The 25,956-nt window shown below is 43.6% G+C and overlaps 1 protein-coding gene across 1 annotated transcript in view; it reads left to right on the top strand.

The window, feature by feature from the left end:
- The first annotated feature begins 10,480 nt into the window (after window positions 1–10,480).
- The window catches only part of LOC112219166 (transcription factor 12-like), a 30,707-nt gene continuing 15,231 nt past the window's right edge, over window positions 10,481–25,956 (top strand). Inside the window, exons 1-3 of the mRNA XM_042301165.1 lie at window positions 10,481–10,742; window positions 18,784–19,029; window positions 23,957–24,142. Of these exons, the coding sequence (XP_042157099.1) occupies window positions 10,668–10,742; window positions 18,784–19,029; window positions 23,957–24,142 (507 nt within the window). The 5' untranslated portion in view covers window positions 10,481–10,667. The remainder of the gene's footprint in view (window positions 10,743–18,783; window positions 19,030–23,956; window positions 24,143–25,956) is intronic.

Below are 25,956 nucleotides of genomic sequence, written 5' to 3'. Positions count from 1 at the left end.
TGGGGTATGCATCAACAGCAACCTTGGGAAAATCCTCTGCATTATCATTAACAGCAGACTCGTACATTTCCTCAATGAAAACATTGTACTGAGCAAATGTCAAATTGGCTTTTTACCAAATTACCATACAGCAGACCATGTATTCACCCTGCACACCCTAATTGACAACCAAACAAACCAAAACAAAGGCAAAGTCTTCTCATGCTTTGTTGATTTCAAAAAACCTTCGACTCAATTTGGCATGAGGGTCTGCTATACAAACTGATGGAAAGTGGTGTTGGGGGTAAAACATACGACATTATAAAATCCATGTACACAAACAACAAGTGTTCGGTTAAGATTGACAAAAAACACACACATTTCTTCACACACGGTCGTGTGGTTAGACAGGGATGCAGCTTAAGCCCCACCCTCTTCAACATATATATCAACGAATTGGCGCGGGCACTAGAAAAGTCTGCAGCACCCGGCCTCCCCCTGCTAGAATCCGAAGTCAAATGTCTGCTGTTTGCTGATGATCTGGTGCTTCTGTCACCAACCAAGGAAGGCCTACAGCAGCACCTAGATCTTATGCACAGATTCTGTCAGACCTGGGCCCTGACAGTAAATCTCAGTAAGACCAAAATAATGGTGTTCCAAAAAAGGTCCAGTCACCAGGACCACAAATACAAATTCCATCTAGACACTGTTGCCCTAGAGCACACAAAAAACTATACATACCTTGGCCTAAACATCAGCACCACAGGTAACTTCCACAAAGCTGTGAACGATCTGAGAGACAAGGCAATAAGGGCATTCTATGCCATCAAAAGGAACACATTTTAACATACCAATTAGGATTTGGCTAAAAATACTTGAATTAGTCATAGAGCCCATTGCCCTTTATGGTTGTGAGGTCTGGGGTCCGCTCACCAACCAAGACTTCACAAAATGGGACAAACACCAAATTGACACTCTGCACGCAGAATTCTGCAAAAATATCCTCCGTGTACAACGTAGAACACCAAATAATGCATGCAGAGCAGAATTAGGCCGATACCCACTAATTATCAAAATCCAGAAAAGAGCCGTTAAATTCTACAACCACCTAAAAGGAAGCGATTCCCAAACCTTCCTGGAGAAGAGTCCCCTAAGCAAGTTGGTCCTGGGGCTCTGTTCACAAACACAAACACACCCTACAGAGCCCCTGGACAGCAGCACAACCAAATCATGAGAAAACAAAAAGATAATTATTTGACACATTGGAAAGAATAAACAACAAAACAGAGCAAACTAGAACTCTATTTGGCCCTAAACAGAGTACACAGCGGCAGAATACCTGACCACTGTGACTGACCCAAACTTAAGGAAAGCTTTGACTATGTACAGACTCAGTGAGCATAGCCTTGCTATTGAGAAAGGCCGCCGTAGGCAGACATGGCTCTCAAGAGAAGACAGGCTATGTGCTCACTGCCCACAAAATGAGGTGGAAACTGAGCTGCACTTCCTAACCTCCTGCCCAATGTATGACCATATTAGAGACACATATTTCCCTCAGATTACACAGATCCACAAAGAATTCGAAAACAAATCAAATTTTGATAAACTCCCATATCTACTGGGTGAAATTCCACAGTGTGCCATCACAGCAGCAAGATTTGTGACCTGTTGCCACGAGAAAAGGGCAACCAGTGAAGAACACACACCATGGTAAATACAACCCATATTTATGCTTATTTATTTTATCTTGTGTCCTTTAACTATTTGTACATTGTGTAAACACTGTATATATGTAATATTACATTTGTAATGTCTTTATTGTTTTGAAACTTCTGTATCTGTAATGTTTACTGTAAATTTTTATTGTTTATTTCACTTTATATATTATCTACCTCACTTGCTTTGGCAATGTTAACACATGTTTCCCATGCCAATAAAGCCCCTTGAATTGAATTGAATTGAGAGAGAGTAGAGAGAGTAGAGAGAGTAGAGAGAGTAGAGAGAAAGAGAGAGAGTAGAGAGAGAGTAGAGAGAGACAGACCTACATGGGGACCAGATGGTGACATTCCACATGACCAAACTAACCAATCACACTGCTGGGACCCAGGTGCAGCCCCTCCCCCAGCCCTCACCCCCTGGACACTACCAACACATGGGCACCACACCAATAATAATGGCACCCTGAGGTACTACGTTCGCCACAGTCTGTGTGTGTATATGTGTGTGCGCGTACGTATGTGTGTGTGTGTACGTGTGTGTACGTACGTGTGTGTCCTGCAGTGCCGTGGTTGATGACATCAAAGTTTCCCACCAGAGATCAGTACAACAAGCACAGCGTATGAAACTCCACAAGAACAGAAGGTGGTACTAAGGAGGTACGTCAGAGCCAGGGTCTCCCATAATAAACACACACACACACTCAGCCACGCACACACACTCAGCCACGCACACACCACACACACACTCAGCCACGCACACACACACACTCAGCCACGCACACACCACACACAGCCACAGCACACACACACACAGCCACGCACACACACACACACACACACACACACACACACACACACTCAGCCACACACACACTCAGCCACACACACACACGCACTCAACCACGCACACACACACACACACTCAGCCACGCGCACACACAGCCACGCACACACTCAGCCACGCGCACACACTCAGCCACGCACACACCAGCCACACACACTCAGCCACGCACACACAGCCACACACACTCAGCCACGCACACACCACACACAGCCACGCACACACACACACACAGCCACCACACTCAGCCACGCGCACACACTCACACAGCCACACACTCAGCCACGCACACACTCAGCCACGCGCACACACTCAGCCACGCGCACACACTCAGCCACGCGCACACACTCAGCCACGCGCACACACTCAGCCACGCGCACACACTCAGCCACGCACACACTCAGCCACGCACGCACCACACACTCAGCCACGCACACACCACACACACAGCCACGCACACACACACACCACACACTCAGCCACGCACACACCACACACTCAGCCACGCACACACCACACACTCAGCCACGCGCACACACACCACACACTCAGCCACGCGCACACACTCAGCCACGCGCACACACTCAGCCACGCGCACACACTCAGCCACGCGCACACACTCAGCCACGCGCACACACTCAGCCACGCGCACACACCACACACTCAGCCACGCACGCACACACCACACACTCAGCCACGCACACCACACACTCAGCCACGCACACACCACACACTCAGCCACGCACACACCACACACTCAGCCACGCACACACACCACACACTCAGCCACGCACACACACCACACACTCAGCCACGCACACACCACACACTCAGCCACGCACGCACACACCACACACTCAGCCACGCACGCACACACCACACACTCAGCCACGCACACACCACACACACGTACACACACTCAGCCACGCACACACAGAGACACACACACTCAGGAGACAGGAAACTTAGGAGACAGGAGACCTAGAAGACAGGAGACCTAGAAGACAGGAGACCTAGAAGACAGGAGACCTAGAAGACAGGACACTCCGGAGACTCGGGAACAAGAGACAGTAGACTCACATTGAATGGAAAAGTGTTGTGAGGAACTACAAACCAGTGTAGGACATGAGGCTGGTTTGTGGTTTAACTTGAACAGAACAGTGTTTAAAGGAGATGAGATTAGGGTCCAATGGACCACAGACCCAACCTGATATTACAGTCTACAGGTCCTTGGGTCATATTTTTTTATCATAGCAGTTTTTAAAAATGTAATGATTGGTGTCAGGTTGTCTAGTTTCCTCACACTACCATCTATACGGGTTAGCTATTTGTTATACCTGTGTTAACTGGCTCTCATGAGGACCACCACAGGAAAGAAATACCCAGAGTTACCTCTGCTGCAGAGGATAAGTTCATTAGAGTTAACTGGCTCTCATGAGGACCACCACAGGAAAGGAATACCCAGAGTTACCTCTGCTGCAGAGGATAAGTTCATTAGAGTTAACTGGCTCTCATGAGGACCACCACAGGAAAGGAAGACCCAGAGTTACCTCTGTTGCAGAGGATAAGTTCATTAGAGTTAACTGGCTCTCATGAGGACCGCCACAGTAAAGGGAGACCCAGAGTTACCTCTGCTGCAGAGGATAAGTTCATTAGAGTTAACTGGCTCTCATGAGGACCGCCACAGTAAAGGGAGACCAGAGTTACCTCTGCTGCAGAGGATAAGTTCATTAGAGTTAACTGGCTCTCATGAGGACCGCCACAGTAAAGGGAGACCCAGAGTTACCTCTGCTGCAGAGGATAAGTTCATTAGAGTTAACTGGCTCTCATGAGGACCGCCACAGTAAAGGGAGACCCAGAGTTACCTCTGCTGCAGAGGATAAGTTCATTAGAGTTAACTGGCTCTCATGAGGACCGCCACAGGAAAGGAATACCCAGAGTTACCTCTGCTGCAGAGGATAAGTTCATTAGAGTTAACTGGCTCTCATGAGGACCACCACAGGAAAGGAAGACCCAGAGTTACCTCTGTTGCAGAGGATAAGTTCATTAGAGTTAACTGGCTCTCATGAGGACCGCCACAGTAAAGGGAGACCCAGAGTTACCTCTGCTGCAGAGGATATGTCCATTAGCTGCACCTCAAATTGCAGCCTAAATAAACGCTTCACAGAATTCAAGTAACAGACACATCTCAACATCAACTGTTCAGAGGAGACTGCGTGAATCAGGCTTTCATGGTTGAATTGCTGCAAAGAAACCACTACTAAAGGACACCACTCAATAGGCTTTTGGCCTTGAAGATTCAGTAAAGAGAAAGTAGTAATACAAACTGTCACAATGAGAGACATGGACATGCGGTCTCCCGTGGAAGGGGAAACTATGAATGTGGAATATCTGCACATTAAACGCAGAAGCCAAGTCATAGGAAGTGATTCGTACGACAAGAAACCAACAGATCTTGGCATTACAATTTATTTTTTATTTTATTTTACTAGGCAAGTCAGTTAAGAACAAATTGTTATTTTCAATGACGGCCTAGGAACAGTGGGTTAACTGTCTGTTCAGGGGCAGAACTTGTCAGCTCGGGGATTCAAACTTGCAACCTTTCGGTTACTAGTCCAACGCTCTAACCACTAGGCTACCCTGCCGCCCCTAAGGCACAATGTCATTGGGTGTGCTAAACAAACTCTACTTCCTGCTTGTAGAAACCCCTATAGCACTGACACGTTTGACTTTCAACACCTGAGTTAAAGTAATAAACACTGCAGCCTACCCTCTATTGTAGTGCATTCAGGAAGTGTACACTTACAGTAGTACAGCCAGACACAGCAGAGTGACAGAGGATGTAAGAGAAACCCTGGGCAGGCTGGACAAGGTCAAGATCCTGGCACCAGCAGTGGGAAGACACTTGCTTGGGCCAAGAAACACGAGCAATGGACATTAGACTAGTGGAAATCTGTCCTTTGGTCTGATGAGTCCAAATTTGAGATTTTTGGTTCCAACCGCGGTGTCTTTGTGAAACACAGAGTAGTTGAACGGATGATCTCCGCATGTGTGATTCCCACCGTGAAGCATGGAGGAGGCGGTGTGATGGTGTGCTGCATCAGATGACCTGGCCTCCACAATCACCCGACCTCAAACCAATTGAGACGGTTTGGGAAGAGTTGGACCACAGAGTGAAGGAAAAGCAGCCAACAAGTGCTCAGCATATGTGGGAACTCCTTCAAGACTGTAGGAAAAGCATTACAGGTGAAGCTGATTGAGAGAATGCCAAGAGTGTGCATAACTGTAATCAAGGCAAAAGGTGGCTACTTTGAAGAATCTCAAATATAAAATATGTTTTGATTTGTTTAACACTTTTGTGGTTACTACCTGATTCCATGTGTGTTATTTCATAGTTTGTGTCTTCACTATTAATCTACAATGTAAAAAACAATAGCTAAAATATATAAAAACCCTTGAATGATTGGCTGTTGGCTGATTGGCTGTGTCCAACCCTTTCACTGGTATTGCATATATACGTACAATTTGTCCTGACAACTAAAACAGTGTCCCTAGTATACCATAGTATTGGTATATAGTATACCATACTTAGGTAGTATGTAGTTGGTAGTATGGAGTATGCAGTTGGGAGTTGGTAGTATGCAGTTGGTAGTATGCAGTTGGGAGTTGGTAGTATGCAGTTGGGAGTTGGTAGTATGCAGTTGGGAGTTGGTAGTATGCAGTTGGGAGTTGGTAGTATGCAGTTGGGAGTTGGTAGTATGCAGTTGGGAGTATGTAGTAGGGAGTTGGTAATTGGTAGTATGCAATTGGTAGTTGGTAGTATGCAGTTGGGAGTTGGTAGTATGTAGTTGGTAGTGTTACGCACGCCTCTATGAAGAGGGAACGCAACACCCTGCTACAACTAAACTCTCCGTGAAGCGAAAAAGGTATGGACTGTAGGTGCAAGTAAGAATGACAACAGGCAGAATGTGGTACCGTTTACAAGGACTTTATTCCTTTACACGGTAATATGGGGAAAAGGGGCTGGACGGAACCAAAGCAAAGAAAGTAAATCTCAAAGCCCCCCTCTCCTATTTTACCTGCCTACCCACTACTTACCTAATTTAGCACCACCTGGTGCCCTAACCAAAATACAAGGGGTGGTCCGCCCAGGTCTTACCTAGTGTGTCTAGACAGCGAATATGCTACGGGTATATGTATGCCCGCGGGCCTCTTGCCTAAGCACTCCCTAGGTGCCTTCCCCTTTCCCCCTGGGAACAAATGAAACAGAATATTAAACAATTTCAAACAAACTAAGAAACAAAAGGATGTCAAATAAGCTCTATCTGAGCAACAAACTCACAGAACATACCACTTTCCAGCAAAATCAACCTCTATCACAATCAATCTCAGCAATCCCTACCTCCAGCAAAATCTCTACCTCCAAAAAGATCTCCCTCCTGAACAGAACACTGGCTTTTATATAGCTTCAGAAGGAATGGGTAATTGGAGACAGCTGTGTCTTGACGAGGGGGCGGGGTCAGCTCTCCAATTAGCCCTGGAGTCGATCAATCAGCTGCTTGAGGGATTTCAGGAAGCCATTTCCTGAAATAAACACATGCAAATACACAATCTACAACACATAATCTGGGGAACGTAACAGTAGTATGTAGTTGGGAGTTGGTAGTATGTAGTTGGGAGTTGGTAGTATGTAGTTGGTAGTATGTAGTATGTAGTATGTAGTTGGGAGTTGGTAGTATGTAGTTGGTAGTATGTAGTTGGGAGTATGTAGTTGGGAGTTGGTAGTTGTTAACACTTTATATCACAAGTTAGGTTGTCTTTCTATGACAGTACACATATGCCCAGGTATTTACTTCTAAACTACATGTTAAATGGGCATTACAGTAATAATAGCCTGCTATGTGGGCACGAACTGTGCATGTACAGGTAAGTATAAGCTGAGTGGGAGCCAAACCAAGCTTTGGTGGTTAGCGTGCAGGACAGGTCAGGACAGGACAGGTCGGGACAGGTCAGAGAGCTGGCATTATTATTCTCCTCATCTTCCTCTCCCTCCTCTTAGGCTCTTCCAGTAGGTCAGTGTTACAGAGGAGGCTCCTTCCTCCTCCTCCTCCTATTCTACCTCTTCCCCATCCTCGTCTTCCTCTTAGGTTCTTCCAGTAGGTCAGTGTTATAGAGGAGGCAGCTTCCTCCTCCTCCTCTTAGGCTCTTCCAGGAGGTCAGTGTTACAGAGGAGACACCTTCCTCTTCCTCCTCCCCCTCCCGGTTCTCTTGTGGTGAAGGAGAGTCGGACCAAAATGCAGCGTGTAGATTGCGATCCATATTTAATAAACAAACGTAAAACACAAATCAATTACAAACACTACAAAACGTAACGAAAACAGCCTATATTTGCATAAACTAACACAGAGACAGGAGCAAGGACACCAAGGACAATCACCCACGACAAACTCAAAGAATATGGCTGCCTAAATATGGTTCCCAATCAGAGACAACGATAAACACCTGCCTCTGATTGAGAACCACTCCAAACAGCCATAGACTTTGCTAGATAACCCCACTAGCTACAATCCGAATACATACACACCAAAACCCCAAGACAAAACACACCACAATACAAAAACCCCATGCCACACCCTGGCCTGACCCAATACATGAAGAAAAACACAAAATACTTAGACCAGGGCGTGACACCTCCTCCTCCTCTTCAGTAAGTCAACCTGCCAGCCCAGGCTAACATGCAGACAGTACCCACTGGGGACATACTGGATGAATTAACATAGTTTCCACGTCATTTCAACATTTGTTTGTTGTTGATGTGATGACATTGAATCAATGTGAAAAATTGATTGGATTTACAAAAAATCGTTAACATAAAAAGTCAACAACATGAAGACATTTCAGGAATTGTTGTCTTTTTTTTCACCCAACTTTGAACCTAAATTACAATGTTGACATTGTTGCTGATTTATCAATGAATTCAAATGAGTTGACAACTCAACGAAATGTAAATTAAAACTAGACGTTGACTCGTTTGTGGCCAGTGGGTAAGAGCCAAATGGATTAGAGATCACAGGAAAACCACTTGGTTCGGGTGGCGTTTACTCAGTGCTTTAGCACCTGACCCAGACTTCGACTTTATAAATAACCTTACTCCAGGCAGCCCCCCCAGCATCTCCCAGGTGGAAACTACCCAGTCACACGTGCCTAGGACTTAAGAACCCAGGTCAGGCAGGTCTGCTTTGGGAATATGGGTCAGACAGTTAGGGGAGGGAGAGAAGGGAAGAGTTTAACGTTTACTCAGAACTGTTACCTCAGCAGTCGGAAGCTAACCTTGATTTCAGAAAGGTCAGAGTCGTCCACACCAGGAAGTGATCGAAGTTATCCTCTGTTCATTACATTCTGTTCTATTTGTTTTTATTTCTGTATGTTCAGTCGTTGTTTTCAAGGCTTTGAATGTGATTTCGTTTACTGAGGTAATATTGATTGGGATGTAATGGTTGCAGACTATATTCATGTATAGTGGATTTTCTTTGTTGTCCATTGCCTTGGAACAGGGTGTGTTTTGGGGGGAGTGTGTGAAAGATCAAATTTCCTCTTCTGTTTTCTTAAAATATGTTTTTAAAAACTCCATCTCCTACTGTTTGGAAGAAACCCTATTATATAATAGTCAGCCAAAACAACACTATATTAGATTACAGCCAAATCAACACTGTGAAAGATTACAGCCAAATCAACACTATATTAGATTACAGCCAAATCAACACTATATTAGATTACAGCCCAATCAACACTATATTAGATTACAGCCAAATCAACACTATATTAGATTACAGCCAAATCAACACTGTGAAAGATTACAGCCAAATCAACACTGTGAAAGATTACAGCCAAATCAACACTGATTTAGATTACAGCCAAAACAAAACTATATTAGATTACAGCCAAATCAACACTATATTAGATTACAGCCAAAACAAAACTATATTAGATTACAGCCAAATCAACACTATATTAGATTACAGCCAAAACAAAACTATATTAGATTACAGCCAAAACAACACTATATTAGATTACAGCCAAGTCAACACTGTGAAAGATTACAGCCAAATCAACACTGTGAAAGATTACAGCCAAATCAACACTATATTAGATTACAGCCAAATCAACACTATATTAGATTACAGCCAAATCAACACTATATTAGATTACAGCCAAATCAACACTATATTAGATTACAGCCAAATCAACACTATATTAGATTACAGCCAAATCAACACTGTGAAAGATTACAGCCAAAACAACACTATATTAGATTACAGCCAAATCAACACTATATTAGATTACAGCCAAATCAACACTGTGAAAGATTACAGCCAAATCAACACGGTGAAAGATTACAGACAAATCAACACTATATTAGATTACAGCCAAATCAACACTATATTAGATTACAGACAAATCAACACTGATTTAGATTACAGCCAAAACAACACTATATTAGATTACAGCCAAATCAACACTATATTAGATTACAGCCAAAACAACACTATATTAGATTACAGCCAAATCAACACTATATTAGATTACAGCCAAAACAACACTATATTAGATTACAGCCAAATCAACACTATATTAGATTACAGCCAAAACAACACTGTGAAAGATTACAGACAAATCAACACTGTGTTAGATTACAGACAAATCAACACTGTGTTAGATTACAGACAAATCAACACTGTGTTAGATTACAGACAAATCAACACTGTAGTTGATTTCAGTTAAACGTTCCTTGTTGTAAACCAACATCATACTAGGTATGTAGGTAGTTTAAGTTAGAACCCTCCTAGAATCCCTCCTTAAACCTTAAACCACCCCCACACCAATCTCTTGAATGGACCAACCCTCTTTTGCATAAATTGTCTGTGACAGAGTAAGCCGGGTGAGCTGCAGGGTTAGGGTAAAGAGAGGCAGTGTGTGAGGACTGTAGAGCATATGAACAGAGATAGGAGCTGTGGACTCACAGGACTATACTATAGACACTACTGACTACTGGAGTCTATACTACAGGACCACGGACAAACTACTGAAGCTAGTGGGCTGTTGACCTGAAACGGAAACTGAACAGCATCATGCACTGTGCTACCTATCCCGTCTCTGTAGGGACCACCAGCAATAACCCGATGTATTGCTACAATGTCAAATCGGTGAGTGTGTTTATTACCTACTTAGAATTGTTTTTACTTTTTTTTAAACCTTTATTTTACTAGGCAAGTCAGTTAAGAACAAATCCTTATTTACAATGACGGCCTAGGAACAGTGGGTTAATTGCCTGTTCAGGGGGCAGAACGACAGATTTGTTTTACCTTGTCAGCTCAGGGGATTCGATCTTGCAACCTTTCGGTTACCTGCCGTCACTGAAAGGGTGTATAGTGTGTTTATGATCTATTTAGAAAGGGTGTATAGCGTGTTTATGATCTATTTAGAAAGGGTGTATAGTGTGTTTATGATCTATTTAGAAAGGGTGTATAGTGTGTTTATGATCTATTTAGAAAGGGTGTATAGTGTGTTTATGATCTATTTAGAAAGGGTGTATAGTGTGTTTATTATCTATTTAGAAAGGGTGTATAGTGTGTTTATGATCTATTTAGAAAGGGTGTATAGTGTGTTTATGATCTATTTAGAAAGGGTGTATAGTGTGTTTATTATCTATTTAGAAAGGGTGTATAGCGTGTATGTCTCTGTTATATTCTACTATTGATGAAGTAACACATTATTAAGTTTATAAAACATTATAACACTTCATCCTCTATTTTCTCAGTTTGTCCAACATTTGTGTATATCACTTGTTATTAACATTATCCTCATATACTAATAAGGCAGGGATAATAAAGTCAGACAATATCATTATCAGTGTGATAATATGCTCTGGTATTGTACAGAATTGACACATCAAAGTAAGCCTACTCTGTTCACTAGTGTTGCAGGTCCCTCATCAGTTTCAATTTAATAACTGCCATTCATCACTACAGGGATTCCTACATTCATCACTACAGGGAGTCTAACATTCATCACTACAGGGAGTCTAACATTCATCACAACAGGGAGTCTAACATTCATCACTACAGGGAGTCTAACATTCTATATCAGTCATCACTACAGGGAGTCTAACATTCTATATCCTTCATCACAACAGGGAGTCTAACATTCATCACTACAGGGAGTCTAACATTCTATATCATTCATCACTACAGGGAGTCTAACATTCATCACTACAGGGAGTCTAACATTCTATATCATTCATCACTACAGGAAGTCTAACATTCTATTTCATTCATCACTACAGGGAGTCTAACATTCATCACTACAGGGAGTCTAACATTCTATATCATTCATCACTACAGGGAGTCTAACATTCATCACTACAGGGAGTCTAACATTCTATATCATTCATCACTACAGGAAGTCTAACATTCTATTTCATTCATCACTACAGGGAGTCTAACATTCATCACTACAGGGAGTCTAACATTCTATATCATTCATCACTACAGGGAGTCTAACATTCATCACTACAGGGAGTCTAACATTCTATATCATTCATCACTACAGGAAGTCTAACATTCTATTTCATTCATCACTACAGGGAGTCTAACATTCATCACTACAGGGAGTCTAACATTCTATATCATTCATCACTACAGGGAGTCTAACATTCATCACTACAGGGAGTCTAACATTCTATACCATTAAAAGAACAGACCCTTTCATTTACCTCTCATCAAAAGTCATTGCAGTGAACATGTGTCATGGGGGTTAGTTATATGCAGCTATGGCTGTATCTGTGTGTTCAATGGTACTAGAACTGGGACTGAGTGTTCCATTCAGTCAGTGATGTCTGAGTAAATGTATGAAAAGTTCAGAATCTCCGTGGTTTCATTGTGATAGAAGATTATGACATTTGCAGCACATACTTACATTTTGTAATGTAATTGACCAAATGTCCCTCTTTCAGCGTTCAGAACACAACATATAATGTATCAGTCTATATTTACCGCCTACCATTTCTCTAATGTGTAGCAGATTGCTGTGATCTCTATTTGATTTAACCGTGGTATGTTTTAACACTGGTCCCTGTCCTCGTCCATTACCACCATCAAAGACTGGGAGACTAACTAACTAGAACCAGACGTTAGAGAGTAACTAACTAGAACCAGACGTTAGAGGGTAACTAACTAGAACCAGACGTTAGAGAGTAACTAACTAGAACCAGACGTTAGAGACTAACTAACTAGAACCAGACATTAGAGACTAACTAGAACCAGACGTTAGAGGGTAACTAACTAGAACCAGACGTTAGAGACTAACTAACTAGAACTAGACATTAGAGACTAACTAGAACCAGACGTTAGAGGGTAACTAACTAGAACCAGACGTTAGTACCAGACACAGAGGGGCCAATCGGTTGTATGTGGCTAAAGTTGGAAGGGGTGTTACTGTAGGGTAGAGGCCTTAGAATAGTTGGTCAATATTGCACTCATTTAAATCTTTCTCTAAATGATTGAAAGTATACATTTTTGAGTGCAAAATGGGGTCTTTCATGTCTTCATTTAAGTTTTTGTTTCCATCAGAGATGATACCAGTCAAGTTTTTGTTGCTATCAGAGATGATACCAGTCAAGTTTTTGTTGCTATCAGAGATGATACCAGTCAAGTTTTTGTTGCTATCAGAGATGATACCAGTCAAGTTTTTGTTGCTATCAGAGATGATACCAGTCACATTTTTGTTGCTATCAGAGATGATATCAGTCACGTTTTTGTTGCTATCAGAGATGATATCAGTCACGTTTTTGTTGCTATCAGAGATGATATCAGTCATGTTTTTGTTGCTATCAGAGATGCTATCAGTCAAATGTGTGTTGCTGTCAGAGATGCTAATGTATCACAACTGTGATGTTAAAGTGCAGTATATTACACCTCTATCTTCCTGTAGTTGTGTTCTTCACACATGGTGAAAAGTCTCCCATCATTTGTGATGACATGAGTGATGGTTTATAAATCAATGCGCTACTAAAAGAGAACGTCATGGTGACGGTTCATGTGTGTGTGCCAAGTTGTGTGTTCGGGGGTTGTTATTGGGGCCCAGTGGGGGTGTGCTGGGGCGGGGGCGTGACCATTATTAACGGGTCGCCTGCTACGTCCCATAGTGTGTGTATGTGTGTGTGTCCGTGCATATGCGTATGTGTGTATGTGTGTATGTTATTAACGGGTCGCCTGCTCCGTCCCATGGTAAGGAGGACAATTGGCATTATCCTGCACCATATGCTACCCACGGAGACTCAGACAGGGCTAGTGACAGCAGGGGCTCCTGTGGTTGGCCTGGTCCCATTATCACCATGGAACTTGTGCCAAACATGGCTAGAGCTGTGTGTGTGTGTGTGTGTGTGGGGGGGGCATTGTGTGTTGTGTGTGTGTGTGTGTGTGTGTGTGTGTGAGCATGCTCAAGAGGGTCTTTAAATTGAGAGCTGGTCTGCTTTATAGGCGTTTGTCACCGGGGTAACAGTGCCTGTTGTCGGGGTAACTGACACCCCATTGATGTTCCTCAGGGAGGTTGATTTTAATTTCCTGAATCAGATCAAAGAGATGGGGGTGCAGGTGCAGCACAGACCTCTCAGTGTGGGTAGGTGTTTCATTTGTAAAACCTCCTTCGATGATACAATAGTTCATTCTCATTTTTTATTGTAATAAAATAGAAAACTGTCACTGTTTCAACATTGAGTTATTTTCTAGGTGAGACAAAAGTCTCATACTATATTACAATGTGGTGTGGTCTGATCCTGTGGTCCGATCCTGTGGTGTGGTCCTGTGGTCTGATCCTGTGGTCTGATCCTGTGGTCAGATCCTGTGGTCTGATCCTGTGGTCAGATCCTGTGGTCCGATCCTGTGGTCCGATCCTGTGGTCCGATCCTGTGGTCCGATCCTGTGGTTCGGTCCTGTGGTCTGATGCTGTGGTCCGATCCTGTGGTCTGATCCTGTGGTCTGATCCTGTGGTCCGATCCTGTGGTCCGATCCTGTGGTCCGATCCTGTGGTCCGATCCTGTGGTCCGATCCTGTGGTGTGGTCTTGTGGTGTGGTCTTGTGGTGTGGTCCTGCTGTCTGAAGAGGATTTATCCAATGTTGTTCTGCAGCTTTTTCCAAATGAAATTCTTTCTATCCCAATCTTCCAAACTAGCCCTAAACCTGATTACGATTAGGGCAGCAGGGAATTCTCTCTCTCTCTCTCTCTCTCTCTCTCTCTCTCTCTCTCTCTCTCTCTCTCTCCCTCTCTCCCTCTCTCCCCCCGTCCCTCCCGGGCAGGCGGTGATGGGGAGGGAATGCTGTTCCCTTAATCCGGATGAGGAGGTGCATGGATCACCCAGTTTAGGGATTAACACAATAGCTCTGAGTCTGCTCCATTCAGCACACTGCTTGGTTTTATTTAGACTTCTGTAGTATACTGTATTATAGTGTAGTGTACTATAGTATACTGTATTATACTGTAGTGTACTGTATTATACTGTATTATAGTGTATTATAGTGTAGTGTACTTTAGTATACTGTATTATACTGTATTATACTGTAGTGTACTGTATTATACTGTATTATAGTGTATTATAGTGTAGTGTACTTTAGTATACTGTATTATACTATAGTATACAGTATTATACTGTAGTGTACTGTATTATAGTGTATTATAGTGTAGTGTACTTTAGTATACTGTAGTGTACTGTATTATACTGTATTATACTGTAGTGTACTGTATTATACTGTTTTATACTGTATTCAAATCAAATCAAATCAAATGTATTTATATAGCCCTTCGTACATCAGCTGATATCTCAAAGTGCTGTACAGAAACCCAGCCTAAAACCCCAAACAGCAAGCAATGCAGGTGTAGAAGCACAGTGGCTAGGAAAAACTCCCTAGAAAGGCCAAAACCTAGGAAGAAACCTAGAGAGGAACCAGGCTATGTGGGGTGGCCAGTCCTCTTCTGGCTGTGCCGGGTGGAGATTATAACAGAACATGGCCAAGATGTTCAAATGTTCATAAATGACCAGCATGGTCGAATAATAATAAGGCAGAACAGTTGAAACTGGAGCAGCAGCACGGCCAGGTGGACTGGGGACAGCAAGGAGTCATCATTACAGGTAGTCCTGGGGCATGGTCCTAGGGCTCAGGTCCTCCTCCGAGAGAGAGAGAGAGAAAGAGAGAATTAGAGAACGCACACTTAGATTCACACAGGACACCGAATAGGACAGGAGAGGTACTCCAGATATAACAAACTGACCCTAGCCCCCCGACACACAAACTACTGCAGCATAAATACTGGAGGCTGAGACAGGAGGGGTCAGGAGACACTGTGGCCCCATCCGAGGACACCCCCAGACAGGTCCAAACAGGAAGGATATAACCCCACCCACTACTGTATTATACTGTAGTGTACTGTATTATACTGTTTTATACTGTATTATACTGTACCGTACTGTATTATACTGTATTATACTGTAATGTACTGTATTATACTGTTTTATACTGTATTATAGTGTAGTGTATGGTAATATACTGTATTCTACTGTATTATACTGTATTATACTGTTGTGTACTGTAGTATACTGTAGTATACTGTATTATACTGTAGTGTACTGTATTATACTGTATTATGCTGTAGTGTACTGTATTATACTGTATTATACTGTAGTGTACTGTATTATACTGTAATGTACTGTAATGTACTATAATGTTTTATACTGTATTATAGTGTAGTGTATGGTAGTATACTGTATTATACTGTATTATACTGTAGTGTACTGTATTATACTGTAATGTACTATAATGTTTTATACTGTATTGTAGTGTAGTGTACTGTATTATACTGTAATGTACTATAATGTTTTATACTGTATTATACTGTATTATACTGTATTATACTGTATTATACTGTAATGTACTGTATTATACTGTTTTATACTGTATTATAGTGTAGTGTATGGTAGTATACTGTATTTTACTGTATTTTACTGTATTATACTGTAGTGTACTGTATTATACTGTAGTGTACTGTATTTTACTGTATTATACTGTAGTGTACTGGATTTTACTGTACTGTGCTGTATTATACTGTATTATACTGTAGTGTACTATAATGTTTTATACTGTATTATACTTTAGTGTGCTGTATTATACTGTATTATACTGTTTATACTGTATTATAGTGTAGTGTACTATAGCATACTGTAGTATAATGTAGTGTACTGTATTATACTGTATTATACTGTTTTATACTGTATTATAGTGTAGTGTACTATAGTATACTGTAGTATAATGTAATGTAGTGTACTGTAGTATACTGTGGAATGCAATAGTATGCTGTAGTATACTGTAGTGTTCTGGTGTATACTGTAATGTACGGTTCTGTACTGTAGTGTACTGTAGTGTGCTGTAGTGTACTGTATTATACTGTAGTGTACTGTAGTATACTGTAGTGTACTGTATTATACAGTAGTTCACTGTATTATATTGTGGAGTACTGTAGTATGGTGTAGTATGCTGTAGTATACTGCAGTGTACTGTACTATACTGTAGTGTTCTATAGTATACTGTAGTATGGTGTAGTATGCTGTAGTATACTGTAGTGTACTGTACTATACTATAGTGTTCTATAGTATACTGTAGTATGGTGTAGTATGCTGTAGTATGCTGTAGTATACTGTAGTGTACTGTAGTGTACTGTATTATACTGTAGTATGCTGTAGTATGGTGTAGTATGCTGTAGTGTGCTGTAGTGTACTGTATTATACTGTAGTATGCTGTAGTGTACTGTAGTGTGCTCTAGTGTACTGTAGTATACTGTAGTGTACTGTAGTGTACTGTAGTGTTCTGTAGTATACTGTAGTGTACTGTAGTGTGCTGTAGTGTTCTGTAGTATACTGTAGTGTACTGTATTATACTGTAGTATGCTGTAGTGTACTGTAGTGTGCTCTAGTGTACTGTAGTATACTGTAGTGTACTGTAGTGTGCTGTAGTGTTCTGTAGTATACTGTAGTGTACTGTATTATACTGTAGTATGCTCTAGTGTACTGTAGTGTACTGTAGTATATTGTAGTGTACTGTAGTGTTGTGTAGTATACTGTAGTGTGCTCTAGTGTACTGTAGTGTACTGTAGTGTGCTGTAGTGTGCTCTAGTGTACTGTAGTGTACTGTAGTGTGTTCTAGTGTACTGTAGTGTACTGTAGTGTGCTCTAGTGTACTGTAGTGTGTTCTAGTGTACTGTAGTGTACTGTAGTGTACTGTAGTGTGCTCTAGTGTACTGTAGTGTACTCTAGTGTGCTGTAGTGTACTGTAGTGTGCTCTAGTGTACTGTAGTGTACTGTAGTGTGCTGTAGTGTACTGTAGTGTGCTCTAGTGTACTGTAGTGTACTCTAGTGTGCTCTAGTGTACTGTAGTGTACTGTAGTGTACTGTAGTGTGCTCTAGTGTACTGTAGTATACTGTAGTGTACTGTAGTGTACTCTAGTGTGCTCTAGTGTACTGTAGTATACTGTAGTGTACTGTAGTGTGCTCTAGTGTACTGTAGTGTGCTCTAGTGTACTGTAGTGTGCTCTAGTGTACTGTATTGTGCTGTAGTATACGGTTGTATATCATAGTATCCTGTATTATAATGAGTATACTGTTGTATACTGTAGCTTCAGTTCACAGTTCTGGTATTGCGTTGATCCATAGACATATATTTACATATGTATTCATATACTGTATATATTCACATATAGGCTATACTGTATATACTGTATTCACATATAGGCTATTCTGTATATGTTCACAAGTATTCATATAGACTATACTGTATATATTCACATACTGGGCGGCAGGTAGCCTAGTGGTTCGAGCGTTGGGACTAGTAACTGAAAAGTTGCTAGATCGAATCCCTGAGCTGACAAGGTAAAAAATCTGTCGTTCTGCCCCTGAACAAGGCAGTTTAACCCACTGTTCCCTCGTAGGCCATCATTCAAAATGAGAATTTGTTCCTAACTGACTTGCCAGGTTAAATAAATATGTGTTTATATACATACTTTTGGTCTCTGGTTTCTACTATGCCACTGACATCTCTTCCAGTGACTAGGAAGAGTAACTTTACGAAGTCATTGTTTCAGTGTTATAGACGTTTAGTTCATCACAATCTTTCATTTAGCTGGTCCCCCCTTTGTTCTTCTCAGGTCTATACTCAATCTCCAAATCATGAAGACCTCCTCAGCCCTGACTCATCCTCACACCCCTCCTCTAAAGCTCCAGGCAACGTCTTCACGGGAACCTTTTTCAGTGAGCGACAGGGGAACAACAGTTCACCTGACATGTGGAACTCCAATGGAATGAACCAGCCTGGCTATGGAGGCATGGTGGGAGGGGCCTCAGCTCACCAATCAGGAAGCTACAACAACATGCAACCAGTACATAATCACCTGGTAAAGAACTGACTGTACTTGACTTTACTCACACAAAGAGTTTTAAATAAATAATGTTCTACTTATAGTTTTATTTTGATGGGCTCACACAGATGTAGATACTAACCCAGCACATGTACAGTACCAGTCAAAAGGGTTGCAGCACTCCATCACTCTCCTTCTTGGTCCAATAGCCCTTACTCAGCCTGGAGGTGTGTTGGGTCATTGCCCTTTTTGAAAAACAATGATAGTCCCACTAAGCGCAAACCAGATGGGATGGCGTATCGCTACAGAATGCTGTGGTAGCCATGCTGGTTAAGTGTGCCTTGAATTCTAAATAATTCACAGACAGTGTCACCATCACACCTCCACCTCCATGCTTCACGGTGGGAACCACACATGCAGAGATCATCCGTTCAACTACTCTCTGTTTCACAAAGACACGGAGGTTGGAACCAAGAATCTCAAATTTGGACTCATCACACCAAAGGACAGATTTCCACCGGTCTAATGTCCATTGCTCGTGTATCTTGGCCCAAGCAAGTCTCTTCTTATTATTGGTGTCCTTTAGTAGTGGTTTCTTTGCAGTAATTCCACCATGAAGGCCTGATTCATGCAGTCTCCTCTGAACAGTTAATGTTGAGATGTGTCTGTTACTTAAACTCTGTGAAGCATTTATTTGGGCTGTAATTTATGAGGCTGGTAACTCTAATGAACTTATCATCTGCAGCAGAGGTAACTCTGGGTCTTCCTTTCCTGTGGTGGTCCTCATGAGAGCCAGTTTCAACATAGCGCTTGATGGTTTTTGCGACTACACTTGAAATGTTCTGCATTGACTGACCTTCATGTCTTAAAGTAATGATGGACTTGGATGGATTTATCTTTGCTTATTTGAGCTGTTCTTGCTATAATATGGCCGCCTCGCTTCGCGTTCCAAGGAAACTATGCAGTATTTTGTTTTTTTTACATGTTATTTCTAACATTGGTACCCCAGGTAATCTTAGATTTCATTACATACAGTCGGGAGGAATCTACTAAATATAAGAGCAACGTCAACTCACCATTATCATTGCGACCAGGAATGTGACTTTCCCGAAGCGGATCCTGTGTTTTGCCTTCCACCCAGGACAATGGATCGGTTCCCAGCCGGCGACCCTAAACAACGACGACGTAAAAGGGGCAGACGAAGCGGTCTTCTGGTCAGGCTCCAGAGACGGGCACATTGCGCACCGCTCCTGAACATACTACTCGCCAATGTCCAGTCTCTTGACAACAAGGTTGATGAAATCCGAGCCAGGGTTGCCTTCCAGAGAGACATCAGAGACTGTAACGTTCTTTGCTTCACGGAAACATGGCTCACTCGAGAGACACTATCGGAGTCGGTGCAGCCAGCTGGTTTCTTCATGCATCACGCCGACAGAAACAAGCATCTTTCTGGTAAGAAGAGGGTCGGGGGGTATGCCTTATGATTAACGAGACGTGGTGTGATCATAACAACATCCAGGAACTCAAGTCCTTCTGTTCACCTGACTTAGAATTCCTCACAATCAAATGTCGACCGCATTATCTACCAAGGGAATTCTCTTCGATTATAATCACTGGCGTATATATTCCCCCCCAAGCAGACACATCAATGGCTCTGAACGAACTTTATTTGACTCTTTGCAAACTGGAATCCATATATCCGGAGGCTGCATTCATTGTAGCTGGGGATTTTAACAAGGCTAATCTGAAAACAAGACTCCCTAAATTCTATCAGCATATCGATTGCGCAACCAGGGCTGGTAAAACCCTGGATCATTGTTGTTCTAACTTCCGCGACGCATATAAGGCCCTCCCGCGCCCTCCTTTCGGAAAAATTGACCACAACTCCATTTTGTTGGTTCCAGCCTACAGACAGAAACTTAAACAAGAAGCTCCCGCGCTCAGGTCTGTTCAACGCTGGTCCAACCAATCTGATTCCGCGCTTCAAGACTGCTTCGATCATGTGGATTGGGATATGTTCCGCATTACGTCCAACAACAACATTGACGAATACGCTGATTCAGTGAGCGAGTTCATTAGAAAGTGCATCAGCGATGTCGTACCCACAGCCACTATTAAAACATTCCCAAACCAGAAACCGTGGATTGATGGCAGCATTCGCAAGAAACTGAAAGCGAGAACCACTGCTTTTAACCAGGGCAAGGTGACCGGAAGCATGACCGAATACAAACAGTGGAGCTATTCCCTCCACAAGGCAATCAAACAAGCTAAGCGTCAGTATAGAGACAAAGTAGAGTTGCAATTCAACGGCTCAGACACAAGAGGTATGTGGCAGGGTCTACAGTCAATCACGGATTACAAAAAGAAAACCAGCCCCGTCGCGGACCAGGATGTCTTGCTCCCAGACAGACTAAATAACTTCTTTGCTCACTTTGAGGACAATACAGTGCCTCTGACACGGCCCGCTGCCAAAACCTGCGGACTCTCCTTCACTGCAGCTGACGTGAGTAAAACATTTAAACGCCTTCTTCACCCGCTTTGAGGATAACACAGTGCCACCGACGCGGCCCGCTCCCAAGGACTGTGGCCGATGTGAGTAAGACATTTAAACATGTTAACCCTCGCAAGGCTGCTGGCCCAGACGGCATCCCTAGCCACATCCTCAGAGCATGCGCAGACCAGCTGGCTGGAGTGTTTACGGACATATTCAATCAATACTTATCCCCAGTCTGCTGTTCCCACATGCTTCAAGAGGGCCACCATTGTTCCTGTTCCCAAGAAAGCTAAGGTAACTGAGCTAAACGACTACCGCCCCGTAGCACTCACTTCCGTCATCATGAAGTGCTTTGAGAGACTAGTCAAGGACCATATCACCTCCACCCTACCTGACACCCTAGACCCACTCCAATTTGCTTACCGCCCCAATAGGTCCACAGACGACGCAATCGCAACCACACTGCACACTGCCCTAACCCATCTGGACATGAGGAATACCTACGTGAGAATGCTGTTCATCAACTACAGCTCAGCATTTAACACCATAGTACCCTCCAAACTCGTCATCAAGCTCGAGACCCTGGGTCTCGACCCCGCCGTGTGCAACTGGGTACTGGACTTCCTGATGGGCCGCCCCCAGGTGGTGAGGGTAGGTAACAACATCTCCTCCCCGCTGATCCTCAACACTGGGGCCCCACAAGGGTGCGTTCTGAGCCCTCTCCTGTACTCCCTGTTCACCCACGACTGCGTGGCCATGCACGCCTCCAACTCAATCATCAAGTTTGTGGAAGACACTACAGTGATAGGCTTGATTACCAACAACGACGAGACGGCCTACAGGGAGGAGGTGAGGGCCCTCGGAGTGTGGTGTCAGGAAAGTAACCTCACACTCACACTCAACGTCAACAAAACAAAGGAGATGATTGTGGACTTCAGGAAACAGCAGAGGGAGCACCCCCCTATCCACATCGACGGGACAGTAGTGGAGAGGGTAGTAAGTTTTAAGTTCCTCGGCATACACATCACAGACAAACTGAATTGGTCCACCCACACAGACAGTGTTGTGAAGAAGGCGCAGCAGCGCCTCTTCAACCTCAGGAGGCTGAAGAAATTTGGCTTGTCACCAAAAGCACTCACAAACTTCTACAGATGCACAATCGAGAGCATCCTGTCGGGCTGTATCACCGCCTGGTACGGCAACTGCTCCGCCCACAACCGTAAGGCTCTCCAGAGGGTAGTGAGGTCTGCACAACGCATCACCGGGGGCAAACTACCTGCCCTCCAGGACACCTACACCACCCAATGTCACAGGAAGGCCATAAAGATCATCAAGGACAACAACCACCCGAGCCACTGCCTGTTCACCCCGCTATCATCCAGAAGGCGAGGTCAGTACAGGTGCATCAAAGCAGGGACCGAGAGACTGAAAAACAGCTTCTATCCCAAGGCCATCAGACTGTTAAACAGCCACCACTAACATTGAGTGGCTGCTGCCAACATACTGACTCAACTCCAGCTCACTTTAATAATGGAAATTGATGGAAATTGATGTAAAAAAAGGTATCACTAGCCACTTTAAACAATGCCACTTAATATAATGTTTACATACCCTACATTACTCATCTCATATGTATATACTATACTCGATACCATCTACTGCATCTTGCTATCTTTATGTAATACATGTATCACTAGCCACTTTAAACTGTGCCACTTAATATAATGTTTACATACCCTACATTACTCATCTCATATGTATATACTGTACTCGATACCATCTACTGCATCTTGCCTATGCCGTTCTGTACCATCACTCATTCATATATCTTTATGTACATATTCTTTAACCCCTTACACTTGTGTCTATAAGGTAGTAGTTTTGGAATTGTTAGCTAGATTACTTGTTGGTTATTACTGCATTGTCAGAACTAGAAGCACAAGCATTTCGCTACACTCGCATTAACATATGCTAACCATGTATATGTGACAAATAAAAATTGATTTGACTTGTTATTTTACCAAATAGGGCTATCTTCTGTATACCAGCCCAACCTTGTCACAACACAACTGATTATCTCAAATGCATTAAGAAGGAAAAAAATTGCACAAATTAACAAGGCACACCTGTTAATTGAAATGCATTCCAGGTGTCTACCTCATGAAGCTGGTTGAGAGAATGCCAAGAGTGTGCAAAGCTGTCATCAAGGCAAAGGGTGACTTCTTTGAAGAATTTCTAACATAAAATATATTTTGATTTGTTTAACACTTTTTTTTGGTAACTACATGATTCCATATGTGTTATTTCATAGTTTTGATGTCTTCACTATTATTCTACAATGTAGAAAATAGCAAAAAAAAGAAAAACCCTTGAATGAGAAGGCGTGTCCACATTTTTGACTGGTACTGTACATACTGATGCACTCTGGTCCGCTGCCAAATCATGTGTATGTTGTTTATTGTTTCGCAGGACTATTCTCCCCATTCAGTCTCACCTGTAGAGGTGAACAGGGGTCTTCCTCCTATGTCTACCTTCCACCGTAACAACCCTGCTGCATCTCACACCCCGTCGGCCACCAGCTCAGAGAACACCACAGGAAACCAGTCTACAGGAAGGTCACAGACTGGAGCAGCCCTGGGGAAAGCACTAGCTTCTGTAAGTACTGGAACCTACCTGTCCTGTCTTCCTGTCCTGTCTACCTGTCCTATCTACATGTCCTGTCTACCTGTCCTGTCTACCTGTTCTATCTACCTGTCCTGTCTACCTGTTCTATCTACCTGTCCTGTCTACCTGTCCTGTCTACCTGTCCTGTCTACCTGTTCTATCTACCTGTCCTGTCTACCTGTCCTGTCTACCTGTTCTATCTACCTGTCCTGTCTACCTGTCCTTTCTACCTGTCCTGTCTACCTGTCTACCTGTCCTGTCTCTGTCCTGTCCTGTTCTATCTACCTGTCTGTCTACCTGTTCTATCTACCTGTCTACCTGTCCTACCTGTCCTGTCTACCTGTTCTATCTACCTGTCCTGTCTACCTGTTCTACCTGTCCTGTCTACCTGTCCTGTCTACCTGTCCTGTCTACCTGTCCTGTCTACCTGTCCTGTCCTGTCTACCTGTCTATCTACCTGTCCTGTCTACCTGTCTACCTTTCTACCTGTCCTGTCCTGTTCTATCTACCTGTCCTGTCTACCTGTCCTTTCTACCTGTCCTGTCTACCTGTCCTGTCTACCTGTCCTGTCTACCTGTCCTATCTACCTGCCCAATCTACCTGTCCGATCTACCTGTCATGTCTACCTGTCCTATATACCTGTCTTATCTACCTGTCCTGTCTACCTGTCCTATCTACCTGTCTTATCTACCTGTCCGACTACCTGTCCTATCATACTCTGTTCCTCTAATATTCTATGGCTTTTCCTGAGAATTTGGATTGGATTTGGAATGTCAGTTTACTTCCTGAATGGACTGAATTGAAATGGAATTGACCCCAATCCTGCTAGCCAGACAGAGTACAAAGCCAGAGAACAATATCCTCTATCCACAATGACTACTAGGGAAATGACCCGTAGTATTTGGTTGCTAGTATAACAAGTGACTGTGTCACATTATTAACGCAGCCCTGGGCCGTGCTCGTGCTGCTGGTGTGTTAATTGGATGCTGTCTGACCAGTAACCAGGATTGACGAGTCAGCTCGGTTTACGAGCCTCGCTGCAAAGCCCGAGGCGGAGGTTGTAAAACCACACAGAGAAATTACAGGTTGTGCTTTTAAAATGATGCATGGAGTTGCTCCTCACAGTCCTCTAACCACGTCTTTACCCCACCTCTTTACCCCACCCCTTCACCCCCACCTCTTTACCCCACCTCTTCACCCCCACCTCTTTACCCCACCTCTTCTCCCCCACCTCTTTACCCCACCTCTTCACCCCCACCTCTTTACCCCACCTCTTTACCCCACCTCTTCACCCCCACCTCTTCACCCCCCACCTCTTTACCCCACCTCTTTACCCCACCTCTTCACCCCCCACCTCTTCACCCCACCTCTTTACCCCACCTCTTTACCCCACCTCTTCACCCCCACCTCTTCACCCCACTTCTTCCCCCACCTCTTCCCTCCACCTCTTCACCCCCACCTCTTCACCCCACTTCTTCCCCCACCTCTTCCCCCCCACCTCTTCACCCCCACCTCTTCACCCCACTTCTTCCCCCACCTCTTCCCCCACCTCTTCACCCCCACCTCTTCACCCCCACCTCTTCACCCCACCTCTTCCCCCACCTCTTTACCCCACCTCTTCACCCCCAACCTCTTCACCCCACCTCTTCACCCCCAACCTCTTCCCCCACCTCTTCACCCCCACCTCTTCACCCCCAACCTCTTCACCCCTCCTCCTCTTTCTCCCTCCTCTTCGCCCCCTTCCACTCTACCCCTCCTCACCTACCTCTCCTAATCTACCCCTCCTCCTCTACCCCTACTCCTCT

The sequence above is a fragment of the Oncorhynchus tshawytscha genome, linkage group LG19 (assembly GCF_018296145.1).
Source record: "Oncorhynchus tshawytscha isolate Ot180627B linkage group LG19, Otsh_v2.0, whole genome shotgun sequence".
NCBI classification, from domain to species: domain Eukaryota; kingdom Metazoa; phylum Chordata; class Actinopteri; order Salmoniformes; family Salmonidae; genus Oncorhynchus; species Oncorhynchus tshawytscha.
This window is presented reverse-complemented; position numbering and strand designations above follow the sequence as displayed.